The sequence below is a fragment of the Eulemur rufifrons genome, chromosome 3 (genome assembly GCF_041146395.1).
Source record: "Eulemur rufifrons isolate Redbay chromosome 3, OSU_ERuf_1, whole genome shotgun sequence".
Taxonomy (NCBI): Eukaryota; Metazoa; Chordata; class Mammalia; order Primates; family Lemuridae; genus Eulemur; species Eulemur rufifrons.
This window is the reverse complement of record NC_090985.1, coordinates 61,874,321-61,887,650: the sequence shown is the minus strand read 5'-3', so window position 1 is coordinate 61,887,650 and position 13,330 is coordinate 61,874,321. Positions and strand designations below refer to the sequence as shown.

The following is a 13,330-nucleotide window of genomic DNA, read 5'->3' as shown; positions in this document are numbered from 1 at the left end:
GCCTCCGCTGAGTTCACTCTGGAAGCATCCAGTGGACCGGGGTCACCAGGGAGAAAAAGCGGCTTCCACCTCAACACCAATCCCTAAAAGAAAACGAAAACGCTATACCTGCTAGGACGACTTTGACCCAGACCTGGTGACCCGGTTCCTTGGTCTTCACCCTCCTCTTCCCGCCCACTGCCCCATTCAGAGCGCCACGTCTCTCATCTCTGCGCCACCAGCCACCTCGCGGAGGCTTCTTCACATAACCCCTCCCAGTACCCCGTCCAGAGTCACCCGATCCCACGCTCCGCGTCTCCACTAGGCCCAAAGGGCTACCGCCAACCACAACAACCGCGCCTTCTCCCCAACTGCTCCCGCCCCGCCCGACCGCGCCTGCACCCACGTGACGCCCACGCCCCGCCCACCTTTGCCCACGTGACCCGCGGTCGTCCCCGCGCGCGGCGTCGATCGTGGCCCGAGCCGCCATTGTTCCTCCCCGGGAGGACAGCGGGGCCTGGCGCTGGCGCGGAGACGCCGCTTAGCGGCCGCCGCTGGAGACACTCCCTGCCGCCCGCCCCCCTCCTCCTGGCGGCGGCGGAGTGAGGCTGACTAGGGGGAACCTGGGAACCCCCTCTCTCCTCCGCGCGGCGACAGCGGCCGATCCCCGGCTCCGGCGCGAGGGGCGGCCGCGATGCGCTCGGCCTGAGGCTGCCCAGTCCGGCCCCTCCTCGCTTCCCTTGACTAGTCCACAGCGTCTCCGCGCCCCAGCGTCATCCTGTGAGTCCCCCTGACGGGAGGGAAGATGGCTGCGCGGAGCTGGCAGGACGAGCTGGCCCAGCAGGCCGAGGAGGGCTCGGCCCGGCTGCGGGAAATGCTCTCGGTTGGTTTAGGCTTTCTGCGCACCGAGCTGGGCCTCGACCTGGGGCTGGAGCCGAAGCGGTACCCGGGCTGGGTGATCCTGGTGGGCACGGGCGCGCTTGGGCTGCTGCTGCTGGTACTGCTGGGCTACGGCTGGGCCGCGGCTTGCGCCGGCGCCCGCAAGAAGCGGAGGAGCACGCCCCGCAAGCGGGAAGAGGCGACAGCCGCGCCGGCCGCGGCCCCTGACGACCTGCCCCTGCTGAAGAACCTCAGAAGCGAGGAGCAGAAGAAGAAGAACCGGAAGAAACTGACGGAGAAACCCAGAGTGAGTAGGGGAGGAGAAGCGGTAGAATAGGGGCGAGGGGCTGGTGTGACGGGCCGGCGTGGATACGGACCCTCGAGCTAGGGGAGACCAAGCCTCAGCTGGGAAGGGAAAAGAGAGGCGTTAGTTGAGATGTAGATCTCCAAAGTGGAGGAGAAGGTGGATAGGTGGACATATTACTTGGGGAATGGGGAAACTCAGGAAGTATAGGACGGGTGAGGAAGATCAGTTTGGAGGAAGGAAGTTGAAACATCTGGGGTTCTGCTTAAATAAAAGTGCCCGGAGTTCAAGCCATTTTCGGAAAACTTGACCGCTGGAATAACATACCAGTCTTCCTAAAGTCCTGCAAGGTAGGTTGTATGTGGAGAGTAGTGGGACCGTAAGGCTGGGAAGTTATGGGAAGACTGCGCTTGGAAGACAGATGTCTATCTCAAATCACATCGAGACGGTGGCCAGTGGAGGAAACACGGTGACCTAAAAACTCTGGGACTTACAGAGGATTAAAGGTGTCCAGGTCTAGACGCGCTTCCATTTTAGTTGGGACTGTTAGAGGGAAATGGTTGCTTACTCTTGTTCTCGTGAATGTGGCCAACGGAGACCGGAACAGGAGCGAGGCAAGAAGGAGTGGGTTACCTAATATACTTTGGGGCATATAGCCTTATGAAAAAGAGATAAGCCGAGTTCAGTGAAGAGGTCTGTTGTACACCCGTGGTACGGGAGGTGTTTGAAGTAGAGTAAAAGGGGATGACAGGGCAGAATGGTGAAAGCTGAGAGGAGAATTCAGGCAGCGATTTACAGGGCCACGTGTGGAAATGCAGAGGGCATCACCTAAGTTTTATCATGCCTTCATATTTTACTTCTACATTCTTTATTGCCATTCCCGTGATATCTATCATAGGTTTTTATATTTTTTAAATACTTTACAATTGAGCAATTTAAGAATATGGAAGGTGTGCAGAATTAGAAACAGCTTCTAACCCTTTTTTGTTTGCTTGTTTGTTTGTTTGTGTTTTGGAGACAAGAGTCTCCCTGTTGCCCTGGCTAGAGTGTCGTGGCATCAGCCTAGCTCACAGCAACCTCAAACTCCTGGGCTTAAGCAATCCTCCTGCCTCATCCTCCTGAGTAGCTGGGACTACAGGCATGCACCACCATGCCCGGCTAATTTTTTTCCATATATTTTTAGTTGTCCAGCTAATTTCTTTCTATTTTCAGTAGGGACGGGGTCTCGCTCTTGCTCAGGCTGGTCTCAAACTCCTAACCTTCAGCGATGATCCTCCAGCCTCAGCCTCCCAGAATGCTAGGATTATAAGCGTGAGCCACCGTGCCTGGCCCTAACCTATTTTTATATCCACCGAATTAAGTGCTTTACGTTTTCAGTACAATTCAGTAAGCCAGTACCAAGGCCTTACTATGTGAAGTGTGCTCTAGTGTTTGATGGGCAGTGCGAGGTATACACATACGAGAGTCAATCACTGGGACAGATTCGTAAATAATTACAATTTTCCATAGACTGATAGGTGCTATAGAGGGGTGAACAGAATGTTTGGAGATTGGAAGACTAATTCCATTGGAGGGCTTTAGGAAAGGTATTGGAGGAAATGGGGTTTGAGTTCAAACTAAGAAGAGTATTGTTGGTAACAGTACAAGAAGACTATAATAGAGATGTGATAGGTCACAGTGTGTTATTAGGCCTAGAAAAGCATTCACATTTTGTCTGCTGATTAAGAAGATGCAAGATACATACAAAACCTAGAAAAGGGCACAACTTTATTAATGTGAATACTTCTTTAAGTTAGGAGAGGAGAAAATAGAACTAATTTGGAACATACATAATTTAAAAATTTATAGAGAGCATCAAGGATTATCAGAAAGTAATGTTATGGTAGAAATAGAGAACCTGGCTCCAAAGTAAGGGAAGAAGTTAATCTTGAAAAAAACACATTAAGTGTAAGCCTGTGTGGATGAAGCAGGTTGTAAAAATTTCAAAGCCCTATTTGGGACGTCTAGAATTTCAGATGGACTTGAGAGACAGGTGCTCCAAGAGCCCATCTGAAGTGCATAACACTCAGATGAGTCATCTGAAGAAGGAACACTGACTGTGGTAAATGCTTATACAGTACTGTGGAAAATGCTCATTAGACTTAGGACTTACCCCCTCCTCCTTTTCATGTGAGTTAAGGAAACGGAAAATGAATAAGTAAAGCTAGTGTTACCTTTGAGGAGTGGAGAATGGGAAGACTGAGTGGCTGAGTATTAATTGAGTGAGAAAGTATCTTTGTATACAGAATATTGAAAATGTATTAGAGAAGTTTAGTTTAATCAGCGTTTGCAAAATTGTGGCTTTCTAACTTTTTTGACTGCAACCCCCAATAAGAAATATATTTTACATTACAATACACACAAAACTATTGTTTTTCTTTAATATTATTTGTGACCTGCTAAATTGGTTTCACATTTGATTATGAGGCATGCCCTACAGTTAGAAAAACTGCTATACAGGGCTAAAGAGTATTTTGTAATTTTACTGCCTTCAATTTGTAAGCCATATCTCACAAATTGTAGGCAGTAAACAGGAATACAATATTAGTATGTCTCACTGTGAAGGGGATACAGAAGTAAAAGCTCAGTTTCTCTATGGGGAGCTTTTTGTTCCAGTTGTGGAAAAAGGTATACTCAAAAAATTAACAATACAACCTCAGTGTAGGCCCAGGTGGGCTTGAAAGGCTTTGTCACAGAAAGCTGGCTTTGAAAGTGATAGGAGCAAGATAGTGGGAGGGCCCTGAGAACAGCAAAGAACCAGGATTGGAGGAAGACTTAACTGTCAGCCTGGCAGGAATGAGGAACTCTGAACTTGAGTAAGACATTTAACCTTGCTCTGTTTAGCTTATCTTGTTTATAAGTTGGAGATCTTAATTAAGTTAAAATACTGCAATAATTCTTTCAGTGTTATCCGTGGCTATTTGCTGTAGAGTCCCTTTGAATGGTTGTTAAAATTTACAGATTTCTGAGGTACACCATAGATCTTATAAGTTCAAAGTCTCTGGAACTGGGTCCAGGAAATCTGCATTTTTTTAACAATCTCTGTTGGTGAATTCTTGCCTATTAGTTTGAAAATACCTCACTAGAATAGGGCTATAAGATCTCTTAGTGGAGCCATGTATCATCTTATAAGATCTTACCATCTTTTATTACTGCATCATTCTAATATACATTTTAGGATATATTTATTCTGATTCAAGTGGATTTAGTGGTGTAAACTGCCACAATTTCTTTGAAAGGATAATATTCTTTTAAGACATTTTACTTAAATATAATTTTTACTTTCATCTTTTTACTTCACTATTTTTAGCTTTCTGTTAAATCGTTTCAAATTTTGCTCCCATTTTCAAAATTTGTTTCTAATAGTTTGTTTTTATTTGTAGAGTAGGTGGTGGTTAGCTTTTGAAAATCTGTTTTGGCCGGGCATGGTGGCTCACGCCTGTAATCCTAGCTCTCTGGGAGGCCGAGGTGGGCGGATTGTTTGAGCTCAGGAGTTCGAGACCAGCCTGAGCAAGAGCGAGACCCCATCTCTACTAAAAATAGAAAGAAATTATATGGACAGCTAAAAATATATATATAGAAAAAATTAGCCGGGCATGGTGGTGCATGCCTGTAGTCCCAGCTACTCGGGAGGCTGAGGCAGTAGGATCGCTTGAGCCCAGGAGTTTGAGGTTGCTGTGAGCTAGGCTGACGCCACGGCACTCACTCTAGCCTGGGCAACAAAGTGAGACTCTGTCTCAAAAAAAAAAAAAAAAGAAAATCTGTTTTTACTTCAACCTATTCATAAACATTTTTGGAAATTGTTTTATCAATTTGGTTTTTATCCTCTAATAAAATCTTGCCATAGGTCTTTTAGAGTATGAATTGCCATTTACTCCCTTATTAAAAGTGAAGGGGAGGGTGCATTTTTTCCTTGGACTTAGTTTTAGCATTTTTTGAAATTACTGTTATATGTATTTTTCATGATACCTAGTTTGATGTGGGTATTACATAGGTACTCAGTAAATATTTTTTTGCTTGATTTTTAATCTGAATAATGATTTAGATGAATGTGAGATCTCAAATAACTTAGTCTATAACAGTTGTTGCTTTGAATTTCAACTAGAATCACATAATCAGGATCGACTTCAAAGAAAATTCATTTGTATATTAGTGTAGAAAGTTTCATAAAGACTTTCTGTAGTGTAATTGTCAATATTTCTTAGCTTAGATAATAACAGTAGTGTTTCGTCTTGTTTGCTAGTATATAACCTTGCACAGTGCTTGGCACTCAAAAAATAATTACTGAAAGCATAAGATGTCCCACCAAAGTATTTGTACAGCTTACTCCTATTCTTCATGCCTGGTAAATAGCCATATGAGCCTCCTTTTTATTTTTATAGTAGAAGATGGTTGTTTGCCTCTTCTGGGTTTCATTTTGTGAGGTCCATTCTTCTGTAGCCAATAAATTACGGTCATGTGCTACATAATGATGTTTCAGTCAACAATGGACCTCATATATAATGGTGGCCCCTTAAGATAATACTTTTACTGTACCTTTTCTGTGATACACAAATACTTACCATTGTGTTACAGTTGCCTACAGTATTCAGCACAGTAACATGCTATACAGGTTTGTAGCCTAAGAGGGAAGGCTGTACCATATAACCTAGGTGTGTAGTAAGCTCCACTATCTAGGTTTTTGTAAGTAATACTCTGTGATGTTTGTACAGTGATGAAATCACCTAAAGACACATTTCTCAGCATGTATCTCCATCATTAAGTGATGCATTCTAATGGTATGCAGTGTCTTTTGTAGTCATTATTTCTGTTCCAGTTTCAGTGCCACTGCTCTACTTTAGGACTTTTATTACATTTTGCTTAGACTATTCTAACAACATCCTAACTGGTTTTCCTGCTTCCAGTGTCTTTGTTGCTAATCTTTTCCACCCACTCATGCCAGTTAAATCTTTTGAAGCCCAGTCCTGATCATGTGACTTTCATGTTCACATCTTTTCAGTAGTTTCCCTACCACCTGTTGAATAAAATCCAAAGTCCATAATATGGCACTCAAGCTTCTTCGTGATCTAACCCTACCTTAAATTTGATTCTCACCATTACCGCTAAGAAAAGAAAAAATTCTGCTTAGCTAGATTTCTATCTCTTTGTTCCTATTATTTTCATCATTAAAAGACCCTTGTATCTCTGTACCAGTTTCTACCTGTCCTTCAAGGCCCAGCTGCAGTGCTGCTTCAATTGTAAAGCCTTCTGTAGCTCCCCGGCTAGTAATGTGTTCTTTGTAACACCTACCATAATGTTTTATATTTAGTAGAAACTATGCAGTTGCTGTATTTTTAGATCAAAATCGTCTAATATCACCATTTTTTGTGATTCTATCTGTCATTCAGCAAGTAACTGATCATCTGCTCATTATCCGTATTAGCATAGAGCATATTGCTAGTTGTTTACACACATAGAAGGTACTTTATAAACAGTTATGGAAGACCGGGTATGGTGGCTCACACCTGTAATTCCAGCACTTTGGGAGGCCTAGGTGGGAGGATCACCTGAGGCCAAGAGTTCAAGACCAGCCTGGGCAACGTAGTGAGACCCTGTCTCTTTAAAAAAAAATAAATAAATAAATAATGGAACAGATCGATATGGTCAATTCTTATTTGTGGTGGTTCTGTAAAGTTGCCACAAACATTGAATTAGTACTGAACTAGCACTCCTAGGGAAAACGCAAGGTTAGGTTCCTCCAAGCCTCTGGTCACAGTATTTTCACCAGCCAATCAATACCTAGCCTGTTTTATGTGTGTTTCTGTTTAAAAACATTTTAATTAACATAGTTGATTCATTAACATTGGACTCATTGCCAACAGCAGTAGAACCGTAGCTGAACAAAGCTTATTTAATGTGCATGTTTTCTCTGTAAGGTATATCACAGCCTTCTTACACATGGGAACACTAGACAGCGAGCACTTCAATACTATAGTTGGGGGCTATTTTAAACAATGAAATTACCAACAGAAAGCATAAAAATGCAGAGTATGTGACACTAAATTGACCTCAAAAAGGATACTTGTTTACAGTTATGAGAGCTCAAGTAAAAAGCTAAGAGTGCTGCCTTGATCTCAGCTGGGAATGTGCCTGTATGAGGACTCAAATTTTTTGCAGCTCTATGCATGTCCACAAATGACTGAAAGCTAAAGTATTGATTTTGATTCTAACAACATCCTAATAAATTTTAGCAGGCAAATTCACCAATACTGCATCCATTGGTAATGGGGATCAGCAGTGTATTAGTCCACATCTGTGTCTGGACCATTCCTCTCATCTCCAGATTGTCATGTCTAGGTGTATATTTGATTTCTCCAATTGGAAGTCTAGCATTTATCTCAAACTTTTTTTTTTTTTTGAGACAGAGTCTCACTTTGTTGCCCAAGCTAGAGTGAGTGCCGTGGCGTCAGCCTAGCTCACAGCAACCTCAAACTCCTGGGCTCAAGCAGTCCTTCTGCCTCAGCCTCCCGAGTAGCTGGGACTACAGGCATGCGCCACCATGCCCTGCTATTTTTTTTTTTTAATATATATATATTTTTAGTTGGCCAGATAATTTCTTTCTATTTTTAGTAGAGACGAGGTCTCGCTCTTGCTCAGGCTGGTCTCAAACTCCTGACCTCTAGCAATCCACCTGCCTCGGCCTCCCAGAGTGCTAGGATTATAAGCGTGAGCCACTGCGCCCGGCCTATCTCAAACTTTTAACATTCCCAAAATAGAACTTATAATTCCCTGTCCTCTCCCAGTCTTCCCCATTTCTGACAATGGTAAGTTATTCTACCATCCATTGAGTTATTCAAGCCAAAAATCTAAGAATCATCCTTGATTCTAACCTTTTTCTCACTTCCTGATATCTTCCTCACCTCATATCTAACCCATCAGTTTTATCTCCAAAATATATATTCAGTCTGACTATTCTCTTTCTACTATCACCTTACTTCACGTGAACTTCAGCAGTAGTTTTCCCTTGACTGCCTCCAGTCCTTTTTCAGTGCCCTGGTAAGGAGTCTTTTATCAAAACAAATCACCATCTTGCCTAAAACCAACACTTCGGTAGCCCTTTGGTTTAAAATCTAAACCTTTTTCCATGGCCTTTGTGGTCCAGCACCTGCTTTTCTTTCTAAGCTGATTTTGAGTTAGTTTCCTTTCATTCGCTACTTCCAAACTACACTGATCTTCTTTCAGTTCTTCAAACTCTTTCACAACCCAGTGCCTTTACGTGAGCTATTATTAATCCTTCTAGAACAACCTTCCCTCTACTATTCTCATCATCCTTTAGCTCTCCTCTTAAAGTCACCTTCCCAAAAATCCATTCCTGATCATCCTATCTGAAATTGGCATCCTCTTTTGTTTTCTCTCTCAGCCTCATATATGTTTCCTTCATAACAGTATGGTTTGTAAATTATTTGTTTACATATCTATTTTTGTGGAACCTTCCCCTTACCCCCAGATTGTAAGCCAGTGGTAAACAGTGCCTGGCATATAAGAACTTTTGGTAATTATTTGTTGAACCAAATGCTAATTGAAGTGGCTAAAATGACATCTCATAGTTTAATTGGATAATCTGTTATTGAGCTAAATAAATTTGTCTCTTAATATATTCCCAGTAGAATTGTGGGTTTTTTTTTTAATTCTTAGGTAATGGTTTTGCTGGTAAGTAAATTATATCACTTACCACCTGTAGGGTTTTCTTTTTACCTTTAAGTGACTATCTTTTTTAGTTTTAATTCTTAAAAGAATAATCTTTTGATTTAAAAATGCCAAGAGTTAGGTAAAACAAATATTTGTGATTTTATGAAAGAGGAATCTTGAGATTCAGAGATTAAGTGACTTATTCAAGGTCATAAACCAAAGATGTTCCAAAGACTAACCTTATCCTAATATTCAGTCTAAGCACTGCCTGTTATTTCCACTGCACCTCTCTGGCTTCCATGGCATGTTCCAGGATATTAAATTGTATTCAAAGAACAAATCCAATTTTCCCAGTGAGTTATAACTTACTTTATTGCTTTTAAAATTTGCTTTTAGAGTCAGAAGTTTCTGATGAAAATTATAATGACCTTTACAAAAGCTCCAGAATTTTGGCCCCATTTGTTTGGTTATGTGACAGGACTTTTTCATCTTTTCATTTTATTCTGCTGGAGGCCTAGCATAAAAGACCTTTAGTAGTTCTGTCAGAAAAGACCTTTAATAGTTGTGCTCATCTTAGATACTAAGAACAGCAGTAAACTCTCTGAACATTCATTTTTGTTGTGCTTTGTCATTATTAGCTAGTGCATTATTTCTCAAGGTTGTGAAAGCCTTGAAAGTATTTTTGAATTATTATTCAAGCAAATTCAAGAGATCTAAGTGAGGAATTGGTGTTATTTATATTTGTAATTTACTTTGTTTTCTCTCCAGCTATGCTAGTAGTTTTCAAACTGTTCCACAGAATGCCAGACTTCCAGAAGGCATCCATCAGTATCTAAGAAAGACATACATGGATATGTGTCAGCTGTATCACTTGTAGTCCTTATCTCAGTACCCATCAGATATAAAATCTTGAAAACCAATGCTTGTATTTTTTCAGAAGTCATCTTTAGCATAATTTGGCCATGTGACAGGTATTGTCACCTCCCCATCTCATAAAAGTAGCCCTGAGCATCCCTAATGTAGTCCACAAGGAGACAGTTTGGAATCCCCAAAAAGAGTTGAATTTTTGGCTAGTGTTTAGAAAGCACACAGACCTTCACCACTAAAGGAAATATCTCAGGAGATACAGCAAGATTTTACAAATTTAAAGTATAGGTCATATTTGTAAGATTGTTCTCTCAGTTATTAAGAGTTTAAAATTGAGGTTGAGGGCCGGGCATGGTGGCTCACGCCTGTAATCCTAGCATTCTGGGAGGCCGAGGTGGGCGGATCGTTTGAGCTCAGGAGTTCGAGACCAGCCTGAGCAAGAGCGAGACCCCATCTCTACTAAAAATAGAAAGAAATTATATAGACAGCTAAATATATATATAGAAAAAATTAGCCGGGCATGGTGGCACATGCCTGTAGTCCCAGCTACTCGGGAGGCTGAGGCAGGAGGATTGCTTCAGCCCAGGAGTTTGAGGTTGCTGTGAGCTAGGCTGACTCCACGGCACTCACTCTAGCCTGGGCAACAGAGTGAGACTCTGTCTCAAAAAAAAAAAAAAAAAAAAAAAAAAAAATTGAGGTTGAACTTAAAAATAAGTAGGTAAATTATTAAATACAATGCCTGGAGCTGTAGTTTATGTGCATGTTTAGTTTGTATAGTTGATATGTACACAACATTTGGCAGGGAAAAAAACACATTTTGTGCTTTCAAACAAACTGACAAGAAATTGTTCTATCTTGAATTTGTATCAGAACTCTTTACAACTGAAACAAAGAAATCGATCAAGAGTAGATCTTGTCCATTAAATGAGATAATGCATGTAACATACCTAGCAAGCACTTGGAAATTGTTAGTTATTGTTAGACTATCTTATAGTCTAACCTATCAGCTAAAGGTGGTGCCTCTTTTGAATTTCCTAATGTCTTGCCTTTTACCTTTGTTATGGTGGACATATTATATATACTTATGCCTCTTGTATGCTAAGTATAACTGTCAGCCAGTAAAATTGAGACTCCAGTGAAGTAGTAACTTGTCTATGGTCACACATGTTTGGGATTTGAACCCTGGTCTCTCAGCTTGCCTTTAAAACCCATACTCTTGAGAGTATGAGGGCGAGTATACCTTTTGTCTCGTATCTTAGCATGTGCTATTGTATACCTATCTCTCTTTGCTAAGTTCTAAGCTTCTTACATGCGGGGATTGAGCCTTACTTGCCTTTGTTTCAAAGTTCTAAGGGTTCTTTCTATATATCACTCTACTGTATTTGCTTACTGAGCATTGAGGAATGAACACATGAGTGAATGTAATATTATGTAATTTTCTTAGAAAACAGCAATTTTTTAAAAAAGAAAGATAACGTTGCAGTGCTGTCTCTAGAGTGAGCCTGGACTATTTTTAGCCTCTGAGAGGGTATATTTACTTATCATATGTGATCCATTAATTTTTCAAAAGAGTTAGTGTCTGGAGCGTTGGGCCTGACAGATGCATGTCCAGGCCCTTTTGACCACCAGGACTTAATGTTTATTTTGAGTTTGCTGGTATGAAAAATGACCCAAATGCTTAAACATGGGGATAGAAGGTATGGGCCATCATAATTTTGGAGAGGAAATGATATTAGAAGAGAAAAAAATGTTTCTTGAGCAAGTATGCTTTCACATGCTCTCTCATTTGGTGTAATTCTAACAAGAAATCTGTAAGACGAATACATATTTTTCTCGTATTTACAATTGATGAAATTGAAGGTTAAGTCAAGAAAAATGCTTAAAATGACAGTGATTAAATTTTGAAGTTGGCCCTTAATCTCAGGCTCGTCCGACTCTAAAACCCATCCCCTTTTCATATATTTTTTTTTGGTAGTTGGTAGACTGCCCTTCTATATTCTAAACCTAAGAAGTTTCCAAGTAATTTTAAGTCATGATCTTTACATTTTGTGTCTAGAAATAAAATTTATGTAACTAAGTGAAAATAGGGTTCTAAATGATTTCATTTTAGAAGTCAGTGTTAAGCCTTATGTATGCTAACCTCAGTTACAGATTCTTTTGCAAGTCAGTTTAACAAGACTATTCAGATGAAGTAGAAATCTATTATTAAGCATACCTTCTTATTGTGAACTTTAAGATTCCCTGAGAGCAGATTCCTTTCATATGTCTGTTTACAAAGTCCCTGTCCCAGTGCCTGATACTCGAATACTTAATAAATGCTTATGGATATGGAATTAATAAGTTTAAGATTGATTAACATGAACTATTTTATTTTCTTGAAATCAAGAATCATAACATAAGCTCCTGCTCTCCTAATACTATGGCTCCCTCTTCCATTCCATTCTCCTCTGATGTTTAGGTGTCCTCATTCTGGTTTACTACCACCTCTGCCAACACACACACACAATTCTTTCGTGCATGCGTTTTAAAAAAGGATCCAGGCGGGGGTTGAAGGGAGTTATAACAATAAGGTAGGCCGGGCGCGGTGGCTCACGCCTGTAATCCTAGCACTCTGGGAGGCCGAGGCGGGTGGATCGCTCGAGGTCAGGAGTTCGAGACCAGCCTGAGCAAGAGTGAGACCCCGTCTCTACTAAAAATAGAAAGAAATTATATGGACAACTAAAATATATATATACAAAAAATTAGCCGGGCATGGTGGCGCATGCCTGTAGTCCCAGCTACTCGGGAGGCTGAGGCAGTAGGATCGCTTAAGCCCAGGAGTTTGAGGTTGCTGTGAGCTAGGCTGACGCCACGGCACTCACTCTAGCCTGGGCAACAGAGTGAGACTCTGTCTCAAAAAAAAAAAAAAAAAAAAAACACCAATAAGGTAAACATAGCAATAACTACAAGGAGTTTATCCATATAAATAAAATGATTATATCATTTTTCTGTTACTGATTGACTTTCACCAAATTTGAAGGACATCTTTGGTCTAACTTAAGATACAAATTGTATGCTATAAGTTTGATTGGCTCTGGAGAGGAAGAACTCAAAGTTCTCCAGAGAATTTTAGGATAGGGTACAGTGGGAGGCCTATATAATTGCTAATCTGTATAAATCCACTTTATATATTAAAGTTGTATGATCAGAGAAAATAATACTTTCATATAAAATCCATATTGACAGTCACAAGGGTAGACACATTGGATTTGAAGTGTTGGTTTGCATTTAGCTGCTTTTCGTGTGAGCAAATCTATATAATCTCCCATTTAAGAATTTGTTAATTTATATATGGTTAATGATTTTCCAGGACAAGGCCTTCTTGACAAAATAGTGGCAGAATAAAAGGACAGATTGTGCTGCTGTGTGAAGGAGAGCTGCTATAGTATATTGTTTTTTTCTGGCTACCCAAGAATTCTGTTGACTTTACTCTTGGGATAGAAGGCTTTTTGTTTCATGGTATCAGTTATGTGTGGGGAGTTGTTGATGACTCTGGAATCTAGTAGTGATGAGAGCTATATAAATCCCAAGAGTTAGTGGAAAATTTGTTGATCT

General features: G+C 40.9%; 1 protein-coding gene across 6 annotated transcripts in view; it reads left to right on the top strand.

The window, feature by feature from the left end:
- Nucleotides 1-450: 450 nt before the first annotated feature.
- MTDH (metadherin) overlaps nt 451-13,330 on the top strand; it is a 60,026-nt gene continuing 47,146 nt past the window's right edge. For all 6 annotated transcript variants that reach the window (XM_069465475.1, XM_069465473.1, XM_069465471.1 and 3 more), the window contains exon 1: nt 451-1,165. In XM_069465475.1, the coding sequence (XP_069321576.1) occupies nt 785-1,165 (381 nt within the window). In that variant the 5' untranslated portion in view covers nt 451-784. The remainder of the gene's footprint in view (nt 1,166-13,330) is intronic.